Here is a 25,822-nt window from a genome sequence, read left to right as displayed (position 1 = left end):
TTGCCTGCACACAGCCACACGGCACTCATAGGGCTGCAGGCTGGACACACTGAGCACTTCCAGAAAGCTCTATGCCAGTTCCGTCCCTCTTTCCCTGCTCTGTCTGTCTCAGGACGTCCAGCCTCACCCACCAGCCAGGGTTCTGTACCACCTTCACACTCTGTCTATGTCCTTGCTTAGGGCTATTTCCTGGATAGCTTCCTAACCCGTCTGGAAATGAAGTTCTTTTCTGGCTGGGATGAAGGGTTTTGTCCGATGTTTAGTTCACTTGGGGAGACTTGCAGTGTTTTTCATTTATAGAAGTTCTCTTGGTTCATATTGTTGGACATCCTTTTACTCTATCGAAAGGTAACAACACCTTTTGTAAAGAGTACAGACTGCTATTTTTAGATATATAAAGTGTTATTACTGTTTACTGTGCTCACTCTAGTACCCTAGTGTCTCCCCCTCAAGTCTTGCCTTTTTTTTTTTTTTTTTTTTTTTTTTTGGTTCTTTTTTTTCCGGAGCTGGGGAACCCAGGGCCTTGCGCTTCCTAGGTAAGCAAGTCTTGCCTTTTGTTGGCTTTTTTTTTTTTTTTTAAGCCTAAAGAAGTTTACCTCCTTAGAACTTACTGCACACAAAATGCTTGAAACCTGTTTGTTGTATCTGTGTTCCTCTCAACAAGCAGTTTCCCCTGAGAACAGCGAAAGATGTCTCTAGACAGTTCAGGTTGTCACAACCGGGAGTCTATGTGTGCGAGGAACACCCAGGGGTCAAGTACAGAGTTCCCCTCAGAAAAGACAGGCCAGCCTGCAGAGAAGGCTTTCCTGTGCTCTACCACTAGGGCTGGGGCTCCACGAGGGTCTGCACTGGCCTCTGCTAGTGTCCCTCAGCCTATCAGGACCACTTAAAACACTCCCTCGACAGTGGTGGCGCACACCTTTAAGCCCTGCAGCTTGGGAGGCAGAGGCAGGCGGATCTCTGAGGACAGCCTGCTCTACAGAGTGAGTTCCAGGACAGCCAGGACTACACAGAGGAACCCTGTATCCGGAGATAAAAAACAAAATTCTCCCTTGAGGTCTCTAGGACCTCCCAGGCAGTCTGGCTCCAAGCCACCAAATTCCAAGAAACTGTAGTGTTAGAGAAACCACAAGCACATGTTTTTCACCCTCCTTGGAATGTCAAGGCTCTGAGGCTGTGTTTGCTGAATTCCCATCTGTGTCATCATGTTTCAATTACCTCCTGGTGCGTGAGAGGTCTCCTGGGCATTGTCACCGTGGAGCAGAGTCTGTGCTTGTTGTTCCCTCTCTTACCTCTGCCCCTGTGATGTCAGGAGGGAATGCAGCTCTTCAAGGTGTGACAGACACTTCAGAGGACGAGCTGCCCACCCAACTGGTCACCGGTGTCATTTTTCTGCATGTGAGGGCTTGAGACAGGGTTTCTCCATGCAGCCCTGGCTGCCCCTCTGCCACCCCAGCCACCACCTTCGGCTTTCTGCTGTGTCATGTGACACGAGCAAATTTAAATAGGATCTAGCGTGCAAAGGAAGGATTCTATACTTTGTAGCTGGAGTCACTAGTTTGGGCAAAGCCAAGAGAAAAGTGAAGCTGTAACTCTGCAGTGTGGCAAGACCCAGACCTTAGTGAGACCTGTCTCTACCGGATGGGCAGAGTCAGGCTCCCCTTCTTGATATGTCACAGGCTGAGTCTAGAGAGTAGTCAAGTGTCCCCAGGACCTGTGGGACAGGAGTGCCAAGCCATGGAATGTAAGAGTACAGGGGTAAAACAAGCAACACGAGGGAGGCCGTCTTGCGGAAGGTGTGTGGTTGGGGGTGGGGGCAGGGGGCGGGACCCAACCTGTTGCCATGGAGACCTGTCTTTAGCTGGCACTCATCTAAGTCAAGTTCACCTGGGAAAACTGAGCTTGTAGAACACGGCCACCTTTCAGAACTAGCTTCATGCTCAGAAACCACTCTGGTTCCCGAAGGAGACGGCTTGGGTACTGGACCAACTTGTACCGGGATCAGGTTGCTTTGCAGGCTAAACAATGGATTCATATCCCATAGCGGATGGAGTATCCAGGCCACAGAATTCACCTGTGATGTCTCAGTGCTTTTGCTAGCAAGCACCTGGCTCCACCAGACCGGGCTACGTAGATTCTTCTCATCCGGCCTGTGCCCACCCAAGCTGCCAATGGGAAGCATAAGCAGGGAAACAGTCACATCCACAGAGGCCCGGTTTCTTCCCGTGTGCCCAGATCACTTTTCTATGGTTGGATCAATGATGACACTGCCAAGCCAAATAGGGCATTAAAAGGTGTGGATGTGCTGGGTGTGGTGGCTCACGCCTTTAATCCCAGTACTAGAGAGGCAGATCTCTGAGACCAGCCTGGGCTACAGAGGGAGTTCCAGGACAGCCAGGGCGACACAGAGGAACCCTGTCTTAAAAACAATACTAATAAATGCTGTATTCTGCCCACAGTGCACTTCATGACTTGGCTGGGAGGCCCAAACATTTTGGGGGGGGGGGGTAGGACCCTGCCCTAGGAGGATGGCCACAACCTGAGCTACCTTGATGCCGTCTTTCCCCAGAGAGTTGGTTTTGTTGAAGTTGGTAAACCAAGCTATTATTGGCTCACTTCTAGGAACCACACTAGCCTGATCCAGCTGCAGCCAGATTTTCCTCCTCAGGCTCTCTTATACACAACCCCTGACTTTGTGGTTCTTCCAATAGGCACAAACAGAGCCCCCTCTATTAGATGGCCCCATCCTCCTCCCATTCCGTGTCTCCCTTCTGCTCCTACCTGAGCCACAATCACCTTTCTACAGTGCCCCTGGTAGAGAGAAGGAACCCCTAACCTCTTGGTCTCCTAGCTCACCCTCAGCACAAAACTCAACTTGCTCACCTACCCAGGAGTAATACACCATGGTCAGACATAGGGCAGAGGAACCCAGCTCGACCAGCAGCCCCTGCTGGGCATTATGAGAAATACAGCCCAGTGTGACCAATACTTTTTACTAAACACCAGTGATCGCAGGGACCCCTGCCAGAGGGGTCAGGACAGCTGTAAACATACCCCTTCTCTGCCGGGCTGCCTGAGATCAGGTAAACACGAGATGATCCTCCCCCACTCACTCCTCACAACGGGGGGAAGTAGCAGCTTCAGGCAGAGCACATCTCTGAGCAGCACCGCTCGAGGGCTCTGAGGTCTAAGCCAGCTGACGGTCTTCAGTCAGAAGACAGGCTCCCAGCAACGCCACGGAGCTGAGCTAAGTCTGCGCGCACTCGTTCTAGAGAGGTACAACCAACTAGATGAAAGTGGAGTCCAGAGGCCCCGCATCCTGCTGGCTGAGAGCTCGGGCCTCAAACAGCTGCTTGATGAGTGCAGACTTCTCCTGCTCCAGCTGCGTGATGCGTTCGCTCTTATCAGTCACCTCCTGGGCGGGCGGGCGGGCAGGCAGGCCATCAGGACTTGTTGGGCCTCCAGCCCCAGCCCCATCTTCCCACACCTCACCTGAGTGAGAAGCCGGTTCTGTTCTTTCAGCATGAGGATGGTCTGCTGCTGCCAGACTGGAGTTGAGGGGGAGGTTGAGGGGGAGGACGAGGGTGGAACCTGTGGGAGGACAGAGTCAGCCAGGCCTCTCCTGGCATAGCATCAGCACAAGGACAAGGGGTGCAGGCAGCCTCCACAGGGAGCACTCACTCTGCCAGAACAGGCTGCTGTCAACAGCTCCCCCAGGCACCGGGCTACCTCCTGTACTTTGGGCAGCAGCCTCCCCAGAGGGCGGGGGCTCCCTTCAGCCCCAAGGTCCTGGAAGAGAAGCAGGGAATGCCAGGTCATGAGGAAATCCCGGCACCTGGCAGTCCTGTTCCCCTCAACTTTCCGCTCGGAGCCTAGAGGGGAGCCCACTCAAGGAAACTTGGGTCCTATTGTCCGGGGTGTCCCGGGACTCACGGCGGCAGCTCTGCTCTGGCTCAGGCGGCGCTGACGTTCCTGTACACGTTGCAGCTGCTGCTGGTACCACTCTCGGCCCCGGGCTATCATCTCCAGACCCTGCAGCAGCACCTCCTGTTCCTGGTCTAATTCCTTCATTTGCTTCAACTGTAACACACGCGCGCATGGGATCACATGTGCACATGCCAACAAGAAGACTGGCACCCGCATCTGCACACCCGTGTGTTCCGGGAGCTGCAGGTGCGGAAGCTGAGACCTGTGCGCTTGCAAACCAGCGCACAGGCAACTGCATCAGCACACGTGCAGTCTGCAAATGCACGCACGGAAAGCTCCAGCTTACCCGGGGAACATTCGAACTTATGCCATGGAGAGCATAGCCCCGTTCCTCCTCTTTCGAGGATGGTGAGACTGGCCTCTCAGCCCTCCTACTGAGGCTACCCCAGGGCAGTGACTGAGCAAACTCAGCACTTGAAATAATCATGCTATTTATTTATGCACTAAGCCAGCCTGCAGAGGTGAGCCTCATGCAGTAGGAAGAGCAGGGTCCCACACTCTGTCTCCAGGCAACTCTAAGGAGCCTCTCCTCCTTCTGCCTGACTTTGTCTGTCTTCCCTTAAGCCCAGGATGGGAGAAAGACATTCATAGCTGACTGGTTCTCCTACAGAGATTCCACAAGAAACCAGGCTCATGGTTTCTCCCTGGTTTCCAACCTTCTGGACAACAGAGTCCCTCAGAGTCCTGGCCCCTCTCACCAGGCTGCAGTCCACACCGTTGGTAATGGTATGCCTTCGACGCTCGCCTCGGGCCCTCAGAGTCTGCCGGGCTTCACCTGTGCCCAAGTCCAGGGTCTTGCAGGCTGTTGTACCTGTAACAGTCAGGGCCATAGCTTAACTCTGGACCAGCCTAATGGCCTCATAATCTCATTCTGGCTCCCTGGCCTTCCCAGAACCCTCCAGCTAACTCTGACATTGCAAGCCCCAGGGACCAGGCCTGTACTGGGAACCTCTGTCAGAAGTGACTCCTGAATGTGCTTTTGCTTTATCTGTTGGCTTTGTGCCTTGCTAGGACTTGGTCTCCTCTTGCCTGCCCTGCCTCCCTCACCTGCCCTGAGAGGTTGAGGGGCAGGGAGCAGAGGAAGAGAGTCACCCAGTGCCTGACAAAACATATCAGATACCTATCAAGAATATCTATTTACTTATTTATTTATTTCATGTATGTAAGTACACTGTAGCTGTCTGCAGACACACCAGAAGAGGGCATCAGGTCCCATTACAGATGGTTGTGAGCCACCATGTGGTTGCTGGGAATTGAACTCAGGACCTCTGGAAGAGCAGTCAGTGCTCTTACCACTGAGCTGTTTTTCCAGTCCTTAGATTTATTTATTTAACCTATCAAGAATATCAAAGAGTATCAAAGGGTGAAGGGTAGGATAGGAATGGATAGGCCTTGGTATGGTGACCCACACCTTTGATCCCAGCACTCAGGAGGCAGAAACAGGCAGATCTCTGTGAGTTCAAGGCCACATATAGTGACTTCCGGGACAGCCAGAAGTACGAAAAGAGACCCTGTCTCAAAAACAAAAAACAACAAAAACCCAACCAAACAAATAAACCAACAAACAAAAACAGATGGACAGGCAGAACCCTCTGGCCCTCTCCAGACCTTTCAACTGCACAGGGCCCTGTGGCACAGAACCTGAAGCAAGAAAACTAACTTCTCCATCGGTGACGGAGCCCTAATTCCTGCCCAGAAGCAATCACTGTACAAAGCAAGTTGTGCATTTACCTGCAGAGGCAGTGCATTTATTTGTTGAAGACTCCTATGAACATCGTCTGGAGGGTCTCCCAACCTGGCAGAAGTGTGGTGCAGGTAGTGGGGATGGCAGCTTCCCTCAGGCCCTTCAACCCTATCCCTGGCATCAGGATTACCTCTGAGGCTAAGTCACAGATAGGAGTGGGTGACAGAGACAACAATTGACTCAGATGTGTATGACAAAGACTCTAGTTCCAAGCAGGCCCCAAAGTTCATGTCCCAGCCTGCTGTGCTGAGTGGCCTGCAGTTTCAGGGTGAGTCAACGAGAGCTACTACGAAGGAAGCCTGCCTCCAGAGGGTGGGGCCAGAGCAGGGACTGGCAGTGAGTTCCAGGAAGGAACCTGGGTCACTTGCACCTGACTTGCACAGAAAAGAGGCATAGACCATAGGATTGGGAATCTGAGGCCATCTGTGAGTTGGGAGGACTTTCATAGGGAGCTGGCTGGTTCTGTGGCTCTTCCAAAGCAGGCTTTGTCAAGTTTGCCGATATCCTTATCTGGACCTCGGCTACCCTGTAAAGAAGTCAGAGCTGGAGCCTGGCTTTTGGCTTTCAGAGCAATGGCTAAATAGAGCCCAGTCACATGGGCGCTGAACACATGGCTGTCAGAGAAGTAAAACTGACTCAGGGCCACATGAGGTAAAATCCTGAGCCTGTCCATTACACACAGCCCCATCCCAGGGCTGACTTCAAACTCACAGCCACTGAGATGACCAGCTAAAGCCAGAAGCCTCCCATTCCACAGGAACAGGGTCAAGGCTTAAACTGCAAATTGTCTGTCTCTGTCTCTGTCTCTGTCTCTGTCTCTCTCTCTGTGTGTGTGTGTGTGTGTGTGTGTGTGTGTGTGTGTGTGTGTGTGTGTGTGTTGCCAAATTCCTGTTTTGAGGTGGTAGGATAAGGTTGAGGTAGGAGAGGTCTGGTGAGACTGGCAGAGCAGTGGCCAGTACCAAAATGGACTGGCAGCTGCCACGAGTGGGCAGCCCTGACAGGACAGCACACAGGATGAATGGTGAGCAGGGCTGGAAGAGGGGCTTGGGTTCCTGAGAACCTGCCTCCATGCTTAGGCATAAAGCAGGTCCTGTTCTCAAGGCAGATGTGGTTATTCAACAGTCTCCTGTCCCTGCCAACTAGACCGGAAGGAGGGAGAAGAGCCTGATGGTTCCCCAGAGACTGTGATCTGTGTCTAGCGGTGCATCTGAAGCAGCACAGCACAGCAGGTGCTGTGGGACGGACACACACACACACACACACACACACACACACACACTCCTCAGCACGTGTGCTAGGTGCTCCCATGACGCCTCCTCTGCCTGGATGGAGAAGTGGGCCGGGTTGTCTCTGCAGGGTGTCACACTGAGAAGGACCTTCAGGGCATGTTAGAGCGTGAGAGCAAGTGTGCTTCTAAGAAGAAACAAGCAGCCGCACAGAAATGAAGATGAGAACCCAGATGTCCTCAGGTCGAGGGCAGGTACAGCAGGCAGCATGCCCTCTCACCGCCACAGATGTCCCAATGCCTCGCTCGGGTTTGAGACAGAGTGGGCTTCTCCTGCGTGATCAGATCACTTACCCGCCCTGGTATCATACCTCTCACACAGGCTGAGGCTGAAGCCCCTTTCCAAATCCAGGTGGTCCCAACCTTGCTTAAGAGGCTCTGGGGTCTGCCCACAGTCGTCCCCATCTCCATCCCTCTGACAAGATCTTGCCGGTCTCCAGTTTCTAGCACAAGTTCCTAGAATTAAGAGGTGGGACTGGGACCACTCAAACTCACCCGAATCCGCGCTGGGGATCCGCTCCAGCGTCTTGCTCAGGGGCCGCTCAGGCTCTGTGGGGCAGGGCGCCGCCTCCACCGGGACACACAACAGCTCAGGATTCCGGGAGGTGCCACTGGGACCAGCAGGAGCAGAGCGCGCACTTGAAGGCAGAGGCTTTCTCTCCAGGACAGTCCGCGGCTCATCAGCCGGCGCGAACATCAGGCGCTGCTGCAGGGATGACTGGTCCCCAGGCCGGGCCGCGACGCGTGCCTGATCCCGCGGGCCTCCATCGGCGTTCAGGAGCGAGGTGCGCAAGCCCGCCACGAAACGCTCGAAGGTCAGGTAGCCATTGGCGGGGGCTACCTGGCGCAGGCCCTCGAGCACGCCGCAGGGCAGCTCGCGTGCGTCTGCACCTTGCCAGCGGGACTCGATCTCGCGCAGGTGCACGTAGCCGCGCTGCCGGTCGTCCAGGATGTCGAAGAGGGTGCGCAGACTCTGGAGAAAGGCGCGCGGTAGCCCCTCCGTGCTAGGCGCGGGCGCAGCGTGCGATAGGCGGCCACGCCCGGCCATCGCTGCCACGGCCATGGGCGCCCAGCTTCCACCCGCGTCGGTACCCGCAAGACCAGAGGGCAGAAGCTGCAAGGCGACGCACGCGCCCAGTGGCGACAATAGCTGCTGTTTTTGAATGGAGCACTGCTCGCCGCCGCGTCAGTTTTCATTAACATTCACTGCGGCTATTGGTCGAAGCTGGCCCATCTGCTCCGGGATTGGCTCGGCAGCCACCAGTCTCAGTTTGATTTCTCCTGCAGTAGGGGAGGGCGCCTACACCATCCGGCCCGGAAGTCGGTCCCGGGAGATGTGACGAGAAACGGGTAGAAGCAGCCGGAGTTCTTACAGCTGCTCCCCACGATCCCCCTGCCTCCGTGTCCACCATCCCTCCTACCTCGGTAGAGCCTTTTCTCTGGTTCATATGTGCTCCGCCTAACCAGCCACTTCTCTGAGGGGCGGAGCGTGGGGCCTTTCACGGATCTTGTACCCCAAGTAGCCTCACAAGTAAGGATAGAGTGTCTAGCCCCTCCTGCTCTCTTGGGTCCTTTACACTGAGGGTCTCCTGGCCCCAGACGCCGATTGATTCTGGGGCTCCCTTCTCTTGCATTGGGAACGCCCCAAGAGAATTACAGGCTCCAGACAGTTGGGCGCTCTCCTTCACTGAGGCCTCTGTCCCTACAACTGCCAGCTCTACCTTTGGTCCTTTGGGACAGTTGTCTTGTCCTGCCAACTATAGGACAAAGCCAAGTTGTCTTCTGTCCCCAGATGCCCATCCGGTGAAGCTTCCTTAGTGCTCTGGTCCTGGTCCCCTGCTCTGACCCTTTTTAGGGACATCACTAGCCGTCATTCTGGCCCTCACAGCCCTGGCCTAGCTCTGCAGTGGGACCACTCGACCCTTTGGTCTTAGCCTGCAGTCTTGACCCAGCAGCCTATCTCCGGGCTGACTAGAAGCGCCCTCTACAGGCCAGGAAGATTCTTAGGATGCCTGACCCCCTCTGCCAACTCATTTTCCTGTTGTCAATGCCTGCACCTGCCCACCTTCCCAAACTTCTGAATGTCCCTGAAACAAATATAGCCGCTGAGAACAGCCCGCCTGATAACTGCTGCCTGTACTTTCTTTTCTTTTTTTCTTTCCTTTTTTTTCGGAGCTGGGGACCGAACCCAGGGCCTTGGGCTTGCTAGGCAAGCGCTCTACTGCCTGTACTTTCTAAACACACTGAGAGACTCTTCAACAACGTTGCTGAATACCTGCAGACAGGCCTATCTGGGCGGGCCTCTGGCAATACGGCATGTGTTTCAAGCTGTGGAAGCAACCTCCTGCCCAACTCCCCTGGTTCCACATTTCTAGATTCAAAATTGTTTTTATTAGTCTGTTTCTCTTGAGATAGGGTCTTACTAAGTAACTTTGACTGGCCTGAAACTTGCCAGTAGACCAAGCTGATCTAAAACTCAGAGCTCCTGAGTGCTGGGATTAAAGGTGTGCACGACCACGCCCATCTCACCCAAAGTTACGTTTCGCTCATAGTAAGGTGTTTGGGTCCAGAGTTCCGTGGAGCGCAACTACCCCTCTGGGAACAGACCTAGTCAAAGACCCTCTGATGTCTACATTTTCATTATCTCGTGTCTTGCCTAGTCCTTAGGGTGTCCACCCATGCTCTCTTGATTCCAGGCCCTGGGCTGCCACATGAGAGGGCTACCCTCCGTATTGATCGATTGCTATGAACCCCTCAGACTTTGCCCAGGCACCTGCTTCCTCTCTGCTGCCCCCAAGTCTTCTTAGATGTTTTCACCTTACAGGCCTGGCTGTGGTGGCTGCTTCCCACGAATTACTATGGGAATAAAACAGAGCCACCCCGGGCTGGAGAAATGGCTCAGTGGTTATCAGCACTGACTGCTCTTCCAGAGGTCCTGAGTCCAAATCCCAGCAACCACATGGCTCACAACCATCTGTCATGAGATCTGAAGCCCTCTTCAGGTGTCTGAAGACAGCTACAGTGTACTTATATATAATAAATAAAGAAGTCTTTAAAAACAAAACAAACAACCAAAAAATCCAGAGTCACCCTAAGCCTAGCATCGGTCTGAAATGCAGGCATTCAGTGGATACTATGCATACAGGAGGCTTTCTTTGGTGAGGGAATAGCGCAAATGCCATATGTGCAGTGGGGCCCCGAGCTAGGACGGGGCCCTGGGAGTGCCTGGGACAAATGCATAGCTCGTTACAGGAGTAGCCACCTACATAAAGTGAAAGCAATACTGCTCAGTACAGCAAAACCAACAAGACCCAGGCCAGGGCCCGGGCGAACTGAGGCTCCTCGGCAGAGAAGACAAGAAGAGGTGGGGGGTGCTATGGCGGCTCATGAGGCCCAGCCTCTGCAAAGCAGTGATGGGCAGCTCATAGTTGCTGGGGGTGGGGTCAAATTCCTCAGCAGTGAGGCTTTGCTCAAGTAAAAGACCTCCAACCAACGCTCATGCTGACAATTATGATTAAATGCAGTGGGACAGACACATGCACACACAATGACACGAAAGTGCGAGGGCCTTGTTAAGAAGAAGAAAGGGGCTCTCTCCTCCAGCCGAGCAAGATGGTGAGTGATTATGGGCCTGCGCTCTATCCTCAGCCATCCGCCACTCGCTGCCGCTGATTCGGGGCCCCTCACGGGAAGGGAGCGGCATCGAGCGGCGCACAGGCGGTGACACCGCTGCCCAATGGGATGGCAGAGGACACAGCCTCACCTGCTTTCTCTCTTCTGCCCAGCCCAAAGGAAAGAAGGCCAAGGGGAAGAAGGTGGCCCCGGCCCCCGCCGTGGTCAAGAAACTAGAGGCCAAAAAGGTGGTCAATCCTTTGTTTGAGAAAAGGCCTAAGAACTTTGGCATTGGGCAGGACATCCAGCCCAAAAGAGATCTCACGCGCTTCGTCAAATGGCCCCGCTACATCAGGCTGCAGCAGCAAAGAGCCATTCTCTATAAGCGGCTCAAAGTACCTCCTGCCATCAACCAGTTCTCCCAGGCCCTGGACAGGCAAACAGCGACTCAGCTGCTTAAGCTTGCCCACAAGTACAGGCCAGAGACAAAGCAGGAGAAGAAACAAAAGCTGCTGGCCCGCGCTGAGAAGAAAGCTGCTGGCAAAGGGGACGTCCCAACTAAGGGACCACCTGTCCTCTGAGCAGGGGTCAATACAGTCACCACCTTGGTGGAGAACAAGAAGGCTCAGCTGGTGGTGACTGCCCCTGATGTAGACCCCATTGAGCTGGTGGTTTTCCTGCATGCCCTTTGTCGAAAGATGGGGGTGCCCTACTGCATCATCAAGGGAAAGGCCAGGCTGGGGCGCCTGGTCCACAGGAAGACGTGCACCACTGCTGCCTTCACACAGGTGAACTCGGAAGACAGGGGTGCTCTGGCTAAGCTGGTGGAAGCTATTAGGACCAATTATAATGACAGATATGACGTGATCCGCCGCCACTGGGGAGGCAACTTCCTGGGTCCTAAGTCTGTGGCTCGCATTGCCAAGCTGGAAAAGGCAAAGGCTAAAGAACTCGCCACTAAACTGGGTTACATGTACATTAAGTTTTCTGTACATAAATATAATTACAAAATTTAAAAAAAAGAAGAAGAAGAAAGGGGGGCTGAAGAGATGGCTCAGCGGTTAAGAGCACTGACTGCTCTTCCAGAGGTCATGAGTTCAAATCCCAGCAACCACATGGTGGCTCACAACCATCTGTAATGGGATCTGATGCCCTTTTCTGGTGTGTCTGAAGACAGCAACAGTGTACTCATATATAATACATAAATAAAAATCAGAAAAAAAAGAAGAAGAAAGGATTTGGGAGAAGGGAGTAAGAGAAGGTAACAGGGGAATAGGATTGAGGTCTATTCTATGTGTGTGAAGTTGCAAACGCATGCATTTCAAAAAAAAAAACAAAACACATAAAAGCATCTCATTGTCCAGAGCCCAGGAGAGGGTAGCTGAGGCTGGCCCTGGGTCTCTGGGCTTCACTATGACTGAGAGTGGAATCACTGCTTGACTCTGAGTGCAGGACAAGGGCAGGCAACCCATGTCTTTTCAGGCCCCGTGGCTTTCAGTTTTGCTGCCACCCCAAGGAACTTCCAGAATTCAAACCAGGGATCATGCCCCACCACGCCAACCACATGTCTTGGAGGGAAATGTGAAGGGGTGCGAACAGGTTAGCAAAACTCCAAGGCCTCTTGATGTGCCTCGTACTAGCGGGGAAAGCCAGCCCTGCTGCCTAGTCCCGGCCTGCCCTAGGTTTTTCTGGTCTCTACTCTGGCCTCAGTCCTCAGCACTGATCACAAAATGTCAAAGGGGAAGGCCCTCCTGGCAAGTGGGACAGGGGTGGGTACAATGGAACTTGGCCAACCTCACAGCCATCTCTACCCTTGCTTGCCTGGGGAGGTATAGGCTTCTGGTCCTGGAGATGCTTTCGGTTATTCAAACCTGGGAGTCTGACCTGGGATCTTGATGCCCACCCACACCTTGAGGCAGAATTTAAGGGTCTCTCCTCACTTAGAAGACCCATAGAGCATGGCTGACCTGTCCCCCAGTGGCGACACTAGCTGCTGTGAACTATGACCTGTGATGTGGATGGAGCTCTCGCTGCTCACCTGACTCCTGCCTGTCTGCCGTCCTCACCTTCCACATATGTCCTGGGTTTCAGCACCAATGTTGTGTTTATAAAAGGATAGGGAGAGGGGATTATGTTCTATGGAGGTGTGGAGAGGTGTGGGAAAGGGGGTGCCTCAGTAGGCCCAGGCCGAGATATCCCTTCCCCCTGAGGGACCAGCCACACAGCGGTATGGTATAGAATAGAGTTTATTCAGGGCATGGGAGGGTGGGAGGGGAGTTAAGAGGGTAGTAGGGCAGAGAGAGAGAGAGAGAGAGAGAGAGAGAGAGAGAGAGAGAGAGAGAGAGAACAGTAGAGGCTGACCATGACATGGAGAGAAGAGGGGAAGGGAATGGGGAGAGAAGGGACAAAGGGGGAAGAGGGTAAAAGCAAGAGAGCAAGAGAGAGCAAGAGAATGAGGAGGGTGCAAACAGCCCCTTTTATAGTGTCAGGCATACCTGGCTGTTGCCAGGTAACTGTGGGGTGGAGCTTAGACAGAATGCTAACAATTGGCCTCTCCTAGAACTGGAGTTATGAATGGTTGTGAGCGGTCACATGGATGTAGAGCATGAGACGTCTTACCTGTTGATCTCACCCTAACTCTCTAGCCTTAGCCTTACCTTTGAACTTTTTTTTCCTTTTTTTCTTTCTTTTCTTTCTTTCTTTCTTTCTTTTTTTTTTTTTTTTTTTTGTTGTTGTTGCTGTGGTTGTTTGAGACAGGGTTTCTCTGTGTAGCCCTGTCTGTCCTATAACTCAAAGATCCACCTGCCCACGCCTCCCTAGGCTGGGACTAAAGGCCTTTGCCACCACAGGCTTTACCTTCAAACTTAAAAACAAAGATATGGGCAGGTAGTTTCTAAGCTAGTTTCTTAAAAAAACAAAACAAAACAAAACAAAAACCAAAAACCAAAGCTGTGTTAAAAATGGCTTAAGCTATGGTTTTGTAAATTTTTAAGACTTACTTATTTTATGTATATGAGTACACTATTGCTGTCTTCTGACACACCAGAAGAGGGGATTGGATCCCATTACAGATGGTTGTGAGCCACCATGTGGTTGCTGCGAACTGAACTCAGGACCTCTGGAAGAGTAGTCAGTGGCCTTAACTGCTGAGCCATCTCTCCAGCCCTGCTTTTATACTTTTTACAAGAGGCTTTCTTTATCTGTACCAGGTGGTGGTGGGTCTTGCCTTTAATCCCAACACTTCAGAGGCAGAGGCAGGCAGATCTCTGAGTTTGGGGCCAGCCTGGTCTACAGAGTGAGTTTCAGGGCAGCCAGGGCTACACATCTCAAAAAATCTCATCTCAAAAATAGAAAACAACACACACAAGACAACAGCAACAGCAAAAGCAAACACGAGGCTTCAGTCTGGAAACCTTAGTTCCTAAAGGTAGGCAGGTGAGGGGAGGTGGGTGCGGGTTAGGGCCAGCCTGGGTCTGACCTCCTCCCAGAGCTAGCAGTGGTGGTTCTAGGTGAATGCTTACAAGATCAGGCAGACTCCTCTCAGCCTCAGCTTCAGCCTCTAAGGAGAGAGGCTCCCAGGGCACTGCTTGATTCTGGGTTGCTCAGAGGATTGATTAGTCAGAAGAGACACACTGAAGACAAATTTTAGGCTTCTCAGCAACATGAGAATCCACCTCTCAAGGATTGAAGGTTATCAGCTTCCCAGAAGCACTTTTTCCAGAAGTAACAGTTTCCCAGTTTCACAAAAGGCACTTTTAACAAGTCAATTTCCGCATACCAAAAGCTTTTATCTAATCTAGGGGTTGTGGAAGGAACGGTCATCTAAGCAATTGTCAGCCATGCGAGACTTCCTGGTTTGCCAAGTATGTCTTGGAACTAAGTTATGCTAAGGCTACTTCAAAGCCTAGGTGCCATCTTTCCGGAATTCACAACAGAAACAATGGCTCTGCAAAAATTCTGCTATAGACCACCCTTCCGGCTGTGGACAGACAGGAGGCTAAGTTAGGTCTGGCCACCCAGTGACGGTACCTCAGACTCCCTTTCTTTCACAGGGCAAGGACAGACCAGCTTCGACCACATGGGGAGTGTGATTGGAATTACTTAGGAGAGAAACGCCTAGGCCTTGGAGGACTAGGAAGCCTGGTCTGGACCGTACACCTTGAACAGAGTTAGACAGGGAGGCCAGATCCTAGGATTCAAGTCCCGGAAACGCGCAGGGGAAACTAAATAAAAAAGGGGTCGAAGATGGGCGGAGCCAAAGAGGACCGAAGTGGAGCCCAAGAGGAAAAAGGGGCGGGGTCCCGCGTGGAGGGGTTGCACCCTGGACCCGCCCCACTGTGATCCGTGCAGCTGGCCTGGTCTCGTGACATCGGTCAGAAAGTCACGAGTACGGGCTGAGCCTGCTGCTGCAGTGGCACTATGGCCTCGGAGAGGGATGTGCGCGCAAAGCTGCAGCGCGCGGGCCAGGATCACCTCCTTCGCTTCTGGGCCGACCTGGCTCCGGAGCTCCGAGCGGCGCTGCTAGCTGAGCTCTCCTCACTGGAGGCTGACGCGCTGCGTGAGCACTGCCAGCGCGCCTCAGCCGCCGGCGCGCTAGCCTCGGGTCCTCTGCCGGACCTGGCGGCGCGCCTGCAGCCCCTGCCCCCAGAACGCTTGGGTAGCGCGATCCGCTGCGACCAAGAGACACGCCTGCGGTGGGAAGAGGAAGGTAGGCAATGCCGTGCCCGGCGGGGGTTGGGCAGGCGCTGCCCGCTGCGACCGGAAGAGTTAGTGCCTACGGGGGTGGGGGGAGTGGGGCGGAGTGGAGGGGACGGACTCGGGAAGTGCTGTGGGGAGTTTATTTGCCTTGCAGCGCTTTCCTCCTGCGCTTAGTAGACCCCAAAGTCGTGCAGTTGCAGGCTCACTTGTGGCTCTTCAAAGTGAAAGAGGTCTTTCCACTGGGCGTGCCTCTCCTTCAGGTTTCCGACAGATTGCTCTGAACAAGGTAGCTGTCCTGCTGCTGGCCGGTGGGCAGGGCACTCGCCTGGGCGTCACCTACCCCAAGGGCATGTATCAAGTTGGTCTGCCCAGCCAGAAGACCCTGTACCAACTGCAAGCAGAGCGGATCCGGCGTGTTCAACAGTTGGCTGGTCAGCGACTGGGGACCCACTGCACCGTGCCCTGGTGTGTCCTCCATGCCAGCCTCCCAGAAAGACCACGCCTACGTGCCTGCCCCACACCAACACTTTAGACCCAATCTTAGCACGGCCCTAGACAGAGCCCAGTACTTACTTGCCCTTACTGAACCCCATCTAGACCTGTTCCTGCCACACTCGCCAGATCGAGCCAGATTCCCCTGGAAGCAGCTCACTGCTAGGTCTTTTACAGGTACATCATGACCAGTGAGTTTACACTAGGACCCACAATCAAGTTCTTCAAGGAGCACGACTTCTTTCACCTAGACCCCGCTAACGTGGTGCTGTTCGAGCAGCGCATGCTACCTGCTGTGACCTTTGAGGGCAAGGCCATCCTGGAACGGAAAGACAAAGTTGCCATGGCCCCAGGTATGGCCCACACTTTGGCCGGGGAAAGGTTGCCCCACCTGGGCCACAGAATACAGGCAGCTGTGGGTCAGGAAGCCTGACACCCAGGTAGGATGTACTCAGGCAGGCTTTGTGGCCCTGGCTAGTCTGGAGTCACGGGCCCTTGGTGGTTTGTGCTCCTGTAGCGTTTACTAGACTGAGCAGGAGATCGAGCCGGAGTCCATGGGTAGCCCATTCCTTCTCCTCTGTAGATGGTAATGGAGGCCTGTACTGTGCACTGGCTGACCACCAGATCCTGGAGGACATGGAGCAGCGGGGTGTGGAGTTTGTGCATGTGTACTGTGTCGACAACATCTTGGTGCGGTTGGCTGACCCAGCCTTCATTGGCTTCTGTGTGCTTCAGGGAGCAGACTGTGGTGCAAAGGTGAGCACCGAGCTTTTGTTTTCCTTGCCTCTGCCTCTTGCTAAATCCCATCCCTCCTACTCCCGGCCCTCTGAGTCTATACCCGGTGGCTTCAGGTCGTGGAGAAAGCGTACCCAGAAGAGCCAGTGGGTGTGGTGTGCCAGGTGGACGGTGTCCCGCAGGTGGTTGAATACAGCGAGATCAGCCCTGAGATTGCTAGGCAGTGTGGGGCTGATGGTGGCTTGCTCTACAACGCAGGCAACATCTGCAACCATTTCTTTACCAGAGGCTTCCTGGATATGGTCATCAGGTATGTGGCAGCGGGTGGTAATATCCCAGACCAAGCTGAACCTAGGAACACCACAGTAGCTGGAGCCGCCCTTGAGTTGACTGACAACTGTCAGGAGTGGCAAGGGGCTGGGTAGAGAGAATTCCTGTGTTACTGCCAGTTCCAAGCGGTCATGCTCTGTGCATGTGTGAGGCCCTGGTCACAGCTCTCTTTTGTGGATTGGCCCCACCTCTGCCCTGTCATTTGCTCAGGTGGACAGCATGGTGGCGGGTGGCCCTGGGGATGCGCAGAGAAAGCCTGTGTCTTTCCCCAGAGATATAGCGAGGTCCTTGCGCTGCAGCACCGGGCCAGGTATACAGAAGTGGGGACTGGTGTTCCAGCTGCCCTGGCTGAGCCACATTCCCTTTGTCCTCTTGCTGCCAGGGAGTTTGAGCCCTTGCTGAAGCTGCATGTGGCTGTGAAGAAGGTTCCGTACGTGGATGAGGAGGGAAATCTGGTAAAGCCGCTAAGACCGAATGGGATAAAGATGGAGAAGTTTGTGTTTGATGTGCTCCCGTTTGCTAAGTTAGTGGTGGAAATCACTTCTTTCCCTCTTCTTCCCTCTCTCTGTTCTGGGACGAGTTTAGAGGTCCAGCAGGACAGTAGGGAAGTGGCAGCTTGTGAGGAGCAGGTGGGGCGGGGAAAGCTCAGAGACTACAGGCTGGGCTGGTTGTTCTCAGGGAAGTCCAGAGGGTGTTCTCACCCTGAGAACGAGAGCAGAGAGAACATTGGAGGTTCTGAGAGGACAAGGACACCCCGCCTCCCAGCAGTCTGCACAGTCCTGACCCATGGTCAGGTTTTGGAGTTGCTGGGTGGGTCTGTCCTCTTTCTCTGCTCATGTGACAAGTGAGAGTTGGGGGATAAGGTTTCCTAGGACCTCGGGAAAGTAAAGGTGCTTTTTGTGCCTACACGGCCCTCCTAGATCATCAGATCACCGAACTCAGGGGAACACACTCCCAGTTAGGGAAGTGTGGCTTCCCCTTGCCTGTCTGGAGCAGGGTAGCTAGCTGGCAGCAGGGTGATGGTGAGCCCTTCTTTCCACCAGGAACTTTGTTGCCTTTGAAGTGTGTCGGGAGGAGGAGTTCTCCCCACTGAAGAATGCTGACACAGCCGACAGGGACAATCCCTCCACCTCCAGGCGAGCCTTACTAGTTCAGCACTACCGCTGGGCTCTCCAGGCTGGAGCCCACTTCCTGGATGTACACGGGGTCCAGCTTCCGGAGCAGTCTGGGTGAGGGGCTCAGCTTAGCCCGGGAGGTAGTATTCTTGTCCCAGGGCCCTGGTGACGCTGCCACTGTCCCAGCTTGCTTCTGACCCAGTGCCACCTCAAATGCAGACAGCTATGTTCCCAGCCAGTTCCCAGCCCAGCTTCTTAGTCTCAGGGTCTGCTCAGGGAACTAAGAGGGCAGGGTCTCAAATAACCCCCAAGCAGGCTCTCATAAGCTTTGAAGATGAGACCTAGGCCTAACCCTCAAGAGACATGAGGAAGTCTCTTTAGCACAGGAGAGGAAAAGGACCTTCGGTGTCTGTCTCCCCTGTTGTCATTCTGGAGCTGTGGGTAGGCCAAGCTGTCTGAGCTCTGTTTAGTTAGGCCAGAGCCTGGCGTCTGGCCTTATGGTTTGGGCTGTGCAGAGGGAAGAATTTGTATTCATGCTGGGCAGACACTTACCAGCCCACGTCCTGAGGGAGCTGGGAGGATCCCCATGAGAGGCAGGTGCTGACTGCTGCTCTTCCCTAGCCTGCTCCCAAATGGAGACCCTCCAGCCATCTGTGAGATATCGCCCTTGGTGTCTTACTCTGGAGAGGTGAGCACGAGTTCCCTTCCAGGAGTTCATGAACTCTGGTTTGTGTAAAAATGGGAGAAGCCGGGACTAGGGTAGAAGGTTACAGCCCCAGTTCAGTTGGCCAATGAAGTGTGAATTTTTGGGATGTGGTGGGCTGAGGGGTCTGGAGGCCTTTGCCAATCTTAGAGGGGTTGGGGTATAGGAAGGAATCAAGGCTGAGACCAAGATTTTGGGGAGTCTTCCTGAGGGAGAGACACTAGCCCCGGAGTCCTGTGCTGTCCCTCCCTGACAGGGCAACACTGGAGTGATGTTTCAGGGTGGCTGGAGCGGGTATGCGCAGGCAAAGTGGACACTTAGCCGCTGTAACCCCTTGCTTATAGGGGTTGGAAACGTACCTGCAAGGCCGAAAACTCCAGTCTCCATTCATTCTGGATGAGGACCAAGCCAGGCTGCTGCAGTCACAGGAGTGCTAACCGCTTGCTCCCAGGCTCTGGCCATGGGGTTCTGTAGGGTGGCGATGCAACTCTGGGTGAGGTTCCAAGTGGAAATGCTAGCCTGCAGACATTGTCTTGACACTGAGACAAGTGTGCTGGTTGATTTCGAAAGGCTGGGACTTCTTGGGTCCCCCCATGGATTCTGGTTGTCTCTCTGTGTGTGGGTTTTGTTTGTTTTGTTTTTGTCTCCTTGCTGGCTCTAGGGCTTGGCTGAGAGGCAGGGGGTTAAGAACGTTGGGAAACAGGGCTAGAAGAGGTTCAGGGTAGAGGGAGGGAAGTGTTATCTAGGAAGGCAGCACTGGAGATGCCCTTCTAGCATCTCCCCCCGACCCCTGCTACCCAGCACACAGGCCAACACACAGGCTCAGCAGACAGTGAGCTGTGCCATAGCGGGTGTAGTAAAAAGGCCTACCCTAGATAGCAGAACCATAACTGGAGGAAGGCTGAGCATGTCGTACCACGTGCCACACAGGACCAATAGAAGAAGCCAGATGCCAATGGTTAGGACCAGGTTGGAGGACTCTGACCTGCACACCTGAGATGAAAGATGAAATCTCCCTAGACCTCTTCACACCCCGAGTCTCCCAGTCACACTTACCAGTGCGCCTGGCTGCTGTGTCCTAAGTATTTTCCTCCCAGAACGAGAGATCGCACTGGTTGCCTTCTGCAACTGATTTTGACCCAGACAGGAGCACAGCTCATCTTGGTAAGTTGCTTTTCCCAGAGCTTAGAGCCAAAGCTCTAGGATGGAGATGTAGCTTCTCTTTAAAGTGGCACTTGGCTCTGCCGCCTGGCCTTGTTCTGTCACTGGCTGGACCTCCATGGACTCACAGCTGTTCTCCCATGCAGGAAATGATGACACTGGCCCTACCCTGTAAAGTAACAGCAGTCAGGACAGACAGCCTCTCTGCAGCCACCTACCTACCCCAGACATGTGGGCTCCTGCTCACTTCCTTTAGCTTTCCCACAGGAGGTCAGAGGGAGGAGTGAATTCATTCACCTTTGGTGTGGAGCAGCGGACACAGATCTGGGGAAGATGGGAGGACCGGGCCTGCGGCTGCAATGGTTAAACCAGCTTGTAGAAATCACCTGAGCTTTTGTTGAACTCTGTGGTCATCTTGCACTGTCTCTTCTGGTTCCACAGACAAGCCAGGGCCCCTGGGGAGATCAGTGGGGTGGAGATGAAAACCCCTAGTCTCCAACTGGATTCTTGAAAGGACTTTAAAAAAAAAAAAATCAAGGGTTGGAGATTTAGCTCAGTGGTAGAGCGCTTGCCTAGCAAGCGCAAGGCCCTGGGTTCGGTCCCCAGCTCCAAAAAAAAAAAAAAAAAAAAAAAAAAAATCAAAGACATCTCTGTGTCCTTCACCCATTTCCTTGGTGATTGTATCTTTTTTTTTTTTTTTCTTTTCTTTTTTTTCGGAGCTGGGGACCGAACCCAGGGCCTTGTGCTTGCTAGGCAAGCGCTCTACCACTGAGCTAAATCCCCAACCCCTGGTGATTGTATCTTATATGATTATAAGGCTATCAGACTGGGGTGATCAAGGGACAGTGTTTCAAGATCTCGTGTGAATATATTAGTGTACCCCACATTCAATCAAGATGAATAATTGTCCCCTTACTGTGGAGCTCTCCATAGTTACATCCCCACCATTCCTAGCCCCGTATTCTCCTGAAAAGACAGAGTGGACGTTTTTATTTTCACAGATTAGACATTTGGGATAAACAGAGGTTGGTGAGCAGAGTCTTGTGCATCCCAGGCTGGCCTTGAATCAGCTACACAGGCAAGGCTGACCCTTGACCTCTGAACAATCCTGACAAGATGCTTGGTTTGCGGGGTGGTGGGAGTTGAAATCCAGGGCTTCATTTGCATGGTAGGCCAGAGCTCTGGTTTCTCTTGACATACAGAGGTGGGAAGGGTTAGATCCAGGGGACAGGACTTTGGGAACAGGAGGGCTAAGAAACCTATCATGCGGGATTGGGGATTTAGCTCAGTGGTAGAGCGCTTGCCTAGCAAGCGCAAGGCCCTGGGTTCGGTCCCCAGCTCCGAAAAAAAGAAAAAAGAAAAAAAAAAAAAAAGAAACCTATCATGCTTCCACTTCACCAGGGGTTCAGGGAAACCCAAGACATAGGATGCTCCAGAGAAAACCTTTGTAGCAGACCTGTGGCTGGTACTCCCTGTTTTGATAGGCTATAGGAAGCATCACTTGAGGGCTGGTCCAGTACATGTGGGAAGATAGCCAGGAGGACACTAAATGAGGAGGAGGAGGTGGAGACCTGAGACCAATAGAGTTTTCAAATTCAGAGAAACCAAAGGCCAAATAGGCTTGCCGTAAACGGGTACCCGGAGATGCACAGCCGTTGCACACCGTAAATGTGTACCTGGAACCTGGGTGTGGAGGCCTTAATCCCAGCCCTAGGGAGGTAGAGGCAGGCATGTTTCTTGAGTTAGAGGCCAACCCTGGAGTGCCAGGCCACACAGAGCTCCATAGTGACACAAACACTTTCAAATCAAACAAAAGCCATGTCATTGACACTGGAGCAAACGTGAGGTAGGGTCCCCTACGCCGTAGTGCTGCTTAGTAGGGTTGAGCGTTGACTTCTCGAACCATGTGTGAAGCAAACCTAAATGGTCTGTCTTAGAACACAGATCCCAAGGGTCTCGGTGCCTCAAGTAAACTTCCCTGTTACTTCCTTTACCCACTGGGGAAGCAGGCTGGGCCTGTTCTGGCTTCCTCTGTGTAGAGGACAGCAGTCTTCATGCTGAGCCTTACGTGGATTCACTCCATTTTATGCGGTAGGAGCTGCTATGTGTGTATCTCAAGTACGCATCAAACTCATCACTGGTCAGGAACCCAGCCCGGAAAAACCATCCAGTGAGAACCTTGCTTCCATCCGGCCTGCTGTGTGGGCCTGATCTCAGCATCTGCTCCCTGTTCTTCCAGCTCTGAACCCTAGAGCCTTTTTAACCTTTCTTAGGCAATCTGTGAATGACATCATTGTATGACACAAAGTATGTAACCCGAGTTGCTGCTAGTAACTAAGACTGGAATATACTAAAGGAACCCATGTTTGCCAGGGGTCATGATTACCAAGCAAGAGCAAGAGTGCCCAGTGAATTAAGGCAGCGAAATCACCACAGCCTGTGGATTTATGGAAAGACGTAACTTGCAGGTCTGTGACTGGTGTAGCTTAAACTTACTCACTGCTGTCATCAGCCAATTCCGTTCATTAGAAAAGGAATCTGGAAGCCTGGTGTGACACATTTGATCCCCGCAGAAGAGCAACCATAAAACTTAGGGCTGGGGTGGATGTTTAGGAAGAGGACAGGACCCACTACCACTTCTAAATCTCTAGAGGTCGTATGATCACCAGATGGTATCAGTCCAGACAATTATGGCAGTAGTGACACCTGGGTCTACACAAGGGCAGAAACTGGTGGCACTTCTGAAAACATGACAGTGCGTGATAGTGCAAGCCCTGGTGAAACGCTGGACTGTAAACCGTAAATGTTTCAGAGGACTTCACAGTGGAGCAGAGTAAGAACAAGCGGAGCCATTAAAAGATCCCATCTACGGGGCTGGGGATTTAGCTCAGTGGTAGAGCGCTTGCCTAGGAAGCGCAAGGCCCTGGGTTCGGTCCCCAGCTCCGAAAAAAAGAACCAAAAAAAAAAAATCCCATCTACAAGTTCAGGAAGTAGTGTTACCCACTGGCAATCTGTATGCAGTGGTCATGATTACCAAGCAAAATCAAGAGTGCCCAGTCTTGTCTATAATACCAGCACTTGGAAGAGGCAAGAGGACCATGAGTCGGAAACCAACCTGGGCTACTAGAAAGACCCTGTCCTGGGGTTGGGGATTTAGCTCAGTGGTAGAGCGCTTGCCTAGGAAGCACAAGGCCCTGGGTTCAGTCCCCAGCTCCAAAAAAAAAAAAAAAAAATAGAAAGACCCTGTCCTAAATACACAAAACATCATAATATTGCAGATTTATACCATTGGTGATCATGAAGCAAGGGGTCTACACAACTTTGTTTTAGTCAGAGTCTAGAAAACAGACTTCATATGAATCTAATCAATATACATATAAAAAGTACATTCTATTGTTTGAGATAGGGGTCTCTGTGTGTGGCCCTGGCTGGTCTGAGACTCACTGTCTAGGCCAGGCTGGCTGCCTCACCCGGGTGCAGGGATTATAGGGTGCATCGCCACACTTGCTCTTCACAGTTATTTGAGAAATACCTCTGACCAATTTATGGGACATTAAATCATACAGGACTTCTATCTGACAAGATACTTAGTACAACTAGTGATGTAATACTCTTGCTCCCCTCGATAAAATCGAGTCCCAAAGAAAGGAGGGAGTCCAAGTGGTCAGAAATTTGTTCCCTTGGTAGGGAACACAGCAGTGATGCTGGCTTCAGTTGTCCAGCAGGGATCCTCACATAAGACATAGTTGCCATAATTAATTCTGAGAGTAGAATATGCCCTTGCCTTAGCAAGGTCTGTGTAGTCCTAGGTCTTCCCAGTGAAGAACGCCAGCCTCAAGACCCTTGGACGCTATGGACTTTGTTGGGCAAGGTGCTTACTCTGCACAAAATGCAAAACTCACCACAGAGGTCATCACTGTCAGAAACTCTATGACTGAAAAAGTCACATACAGAGTCATGAGCAGTAACAAGTGGCAAAACCCCATGGTCACACAAATGTACACAAAATAATTATAAAGTAAACAGGTCACACCAATATTGGAAACAATTACAAGACCTCCAGCCACCCCCAAAATAACATCAAAGTAGCATATCTCCATTAGCTAAGGGATAATTTAGAAACAATGAAACACAGCCGGCTGCGACACAGCTCGGAGGAAGAGTGCTTGCCTGGGCTTAAGGCTCTGTACTTTGTCAGTGTGGTGGTGTGTGCATGTAATTCCAGAATGCCAGAGCACAGACAGGAATGCTGCAAGTTCAAATCAGTCTGATCTATATAGAAGTACCTGATATAAATAAATCAGTGGTTAAGAGCTTGGGCTGCTCTTCCAGAGTACCTGGGTTCAAATCCCAGTCCCATTGGTGGCTCACAATCACCTAACACTACAGACCTGAGGGTATTGAGCACCCACTTCCGGCCTCCATGAGCAATACACATGGATGGTGCACAGATACACAGCAGGTAAAGCAACTGTGTTCATGAAATAAGCTCTCTGACATTTCAGATTTAGAGATGTGCAGTAGTAAGAAGTATGAAGGGAGAGCGTAAGATGCCTAACTCACAATTAAACACACTGATAGCTGAATACCCCTTTCCGCCTTAAAACTCAGGAAGGGAGCATTGGCTCAGTGGTTGCTGCTCTTGCAGAGGACACAGTTTGATTCCTACTGTTCTCATGGTGGGTAACAACCATCTGTGGCTTCTGTACTTACAGAGGTTTCAAAACTCTCTTCTGGACCCCAAAGAAACCAAACATGTATGTTGTAATGCATACATACATACGTACATACATACACACACATACAGGCAAAACACATAAAATAAATATGACATTCTTTTAATTAAAAAAGGGAGAAGATGGGCTGGAGAGATGGCTCAGTGGTTAAGAGCACTGACTGCTCTTCCAGAGGTCCTGAGTTCAATTTCCAGCAACCACATGGTTGCTCACAACCATCTGTAATAGGATCTGATGCCCTTTTCTGGTGTGTCTGAAGACAACTACAGTGTACTTATATATAGTAAATAAATAAATCTTTTTTTTTAAAAAGGAAGAAGATGACTTACAGAAAATTCCCAAGGAGAAACGCGTTATAACAAAGACCTGTGTGTAATGCCACAGAAACACCATTTCTGCATTCAAAGCAGTGGGCTGCATAAGCAGATGACAGGCAGGGACTGAGAAGTAACATGGCATGAAATTCAAAAGGAAATTCAAGGATAGGAAGAGTGTGAAGGTTCACCAACAATGTTTCAATGCAGAACGCTGGCAGATACTCAAGCCACATAGAGTTAAGGCACGCCACAGGTAGACCTTACTGCGCAGCACAACAGTGACGCCCTCCAAAGCGTGCAATCACAAACGTAGGCATCTACACAGCGTTAGGAGTCCTGTGGCACAGATTCCACAGCTCTAAGCTGTGTGTCCCACTGGACTGTGGCCATGCTGGATGGACATGCTCCACTCATGGCCGAGCCAGTCCAAGTCACCAACTTCCGTGGATGTCTTTCCTCTTCCAGACCTGAGATTGGGTACCAGAGAGAAAACTGGTTCTTTCTTCTCTCTGCATACTCCCCTTTCTCCATTCTGTTTGGGCTGTGGGCACAGTGCCAGCATGGGGGAGAACAGAGCCGCTCAGTGATCCCAGACACGACTCGGATACGTCCAGTGTCCTCTCTCGGAGGGAGACACTGTCCCTCTGCAGCAATCCCCTACCTTCCTGAGGCCAGTCTCTGAGAGCAGACAGAAATGTCCCAGTTTCCTTGGCTCTGTAATTATGGGCCTGTCTGATGCTGACTGGAGCTGAGGGCTGGGAGCAGAGCAGTCATCTTGGGCGAGAAGGCTCCCGCCGTCTCTAGCGCCCAGGGCTGAATGAGTTGGTAGCTCTAGCAGCCAGTGGATCGTGTGGGGCCTGCAACCTCTAGGAACTTCAACATCCTGCAGCATCCTTGTGTGTGAGGA

General features: G+C 52.3%; 2 protein-coding genes and 1 pseudogene across 5 annotated transcripts; 2 read left to right on the top strand and 1 right to left on the bottom strand.

Annotated features, from left to right (window-relative positions):
- Positions 1–2,280: 2,280 nt before the first annotated feature.
- Sapcd2 (suppressor APC domain containing 2) lies at positions 2,281–8,181 on the bottom strand. Of its 2 annotated transcripts, XM_087654386.1 has the most exons (7): positions 7,512–8,181; positions 7,009–7,107; positions 4,686–4,798; positions 3,934–4,080; positions 3,682–3,789; positions 3,493–3,591; positions 2,281–3,415 (listed from the first exon to the last, which is right to left on the bottom strand). In XM_087654386.1, the coding sequence occupies exons 1-7, from the start codon at positions 8,077–8,079 to the stop codon at positions 3,287–3,289; spliced, it is 1,263 nt and encodes a 420-aa protein (XP_087510512.1). In that variant the 5' UTR covers positions 8,080–8,181; the 3' UTR covers positions 2,281–3,286.
- Positions 8,182–10,639: 2,458 nt separating this feature from the next.
- On the top strand, positions 10,640–11,710 carry LOC147995378 (large ribosomal subunit protein eL8 pseudogene; annotated as a pseudogene).
- Positions 11,711–14,973: 3,263 nt separating this feature from the next.
- Positions 14,974–22,225, top strand: Uap1l1 (UDP-N-acetylglucosamine pyrophosphorylase 1 like 1). 3 transcript variants are annotated; one of them, XR_015682804.1, is made up of 10 exons: positions 15,004–15,336; positions 15,587–15,791; positions 15,996–16,171; positions 16,402–16,574; positions 16,670–16,863; positions 17,266–17,406; positions 17,927–18,112; positions 18,620–18,686; positions 19,046–19,194; positions 21,958–22,225. XR_015682804.1 is itself a non-coding variant. In NM_001134516.1 (9 exon segments), coding segments are annotated over 9 exon segments (1,524 nt in total). In that variant the 5' UTR covers positions 14,974–15,047; the 3' UTR covers positions 19,139–20,247.
- The last annotated feature ends 3,597 nt before the right edge of the window (positions 22,226–25,822 follow it).

The sequence above is a fragment of the Rattus norvegicus genome, chromosome 3, assembly GCF_021556685.1.
Source record: "Rattus norvegicus strain SHRSP/BbbUtx chromosome 3, alternate assembly SHRSP_T2T, whole genome shotgun sequence".
Lineage (NCBI taxonomy): Eukaryota > Metazoa > Chordata > Mammalia > Rodentia > Muridae > Rattus > Rattus norvegicus.
The sequence above is the reverse complement of the archived record's forward strand: the minus strand, read 5'-3'. Positions and strand labels throughout refer to the sequence as shown.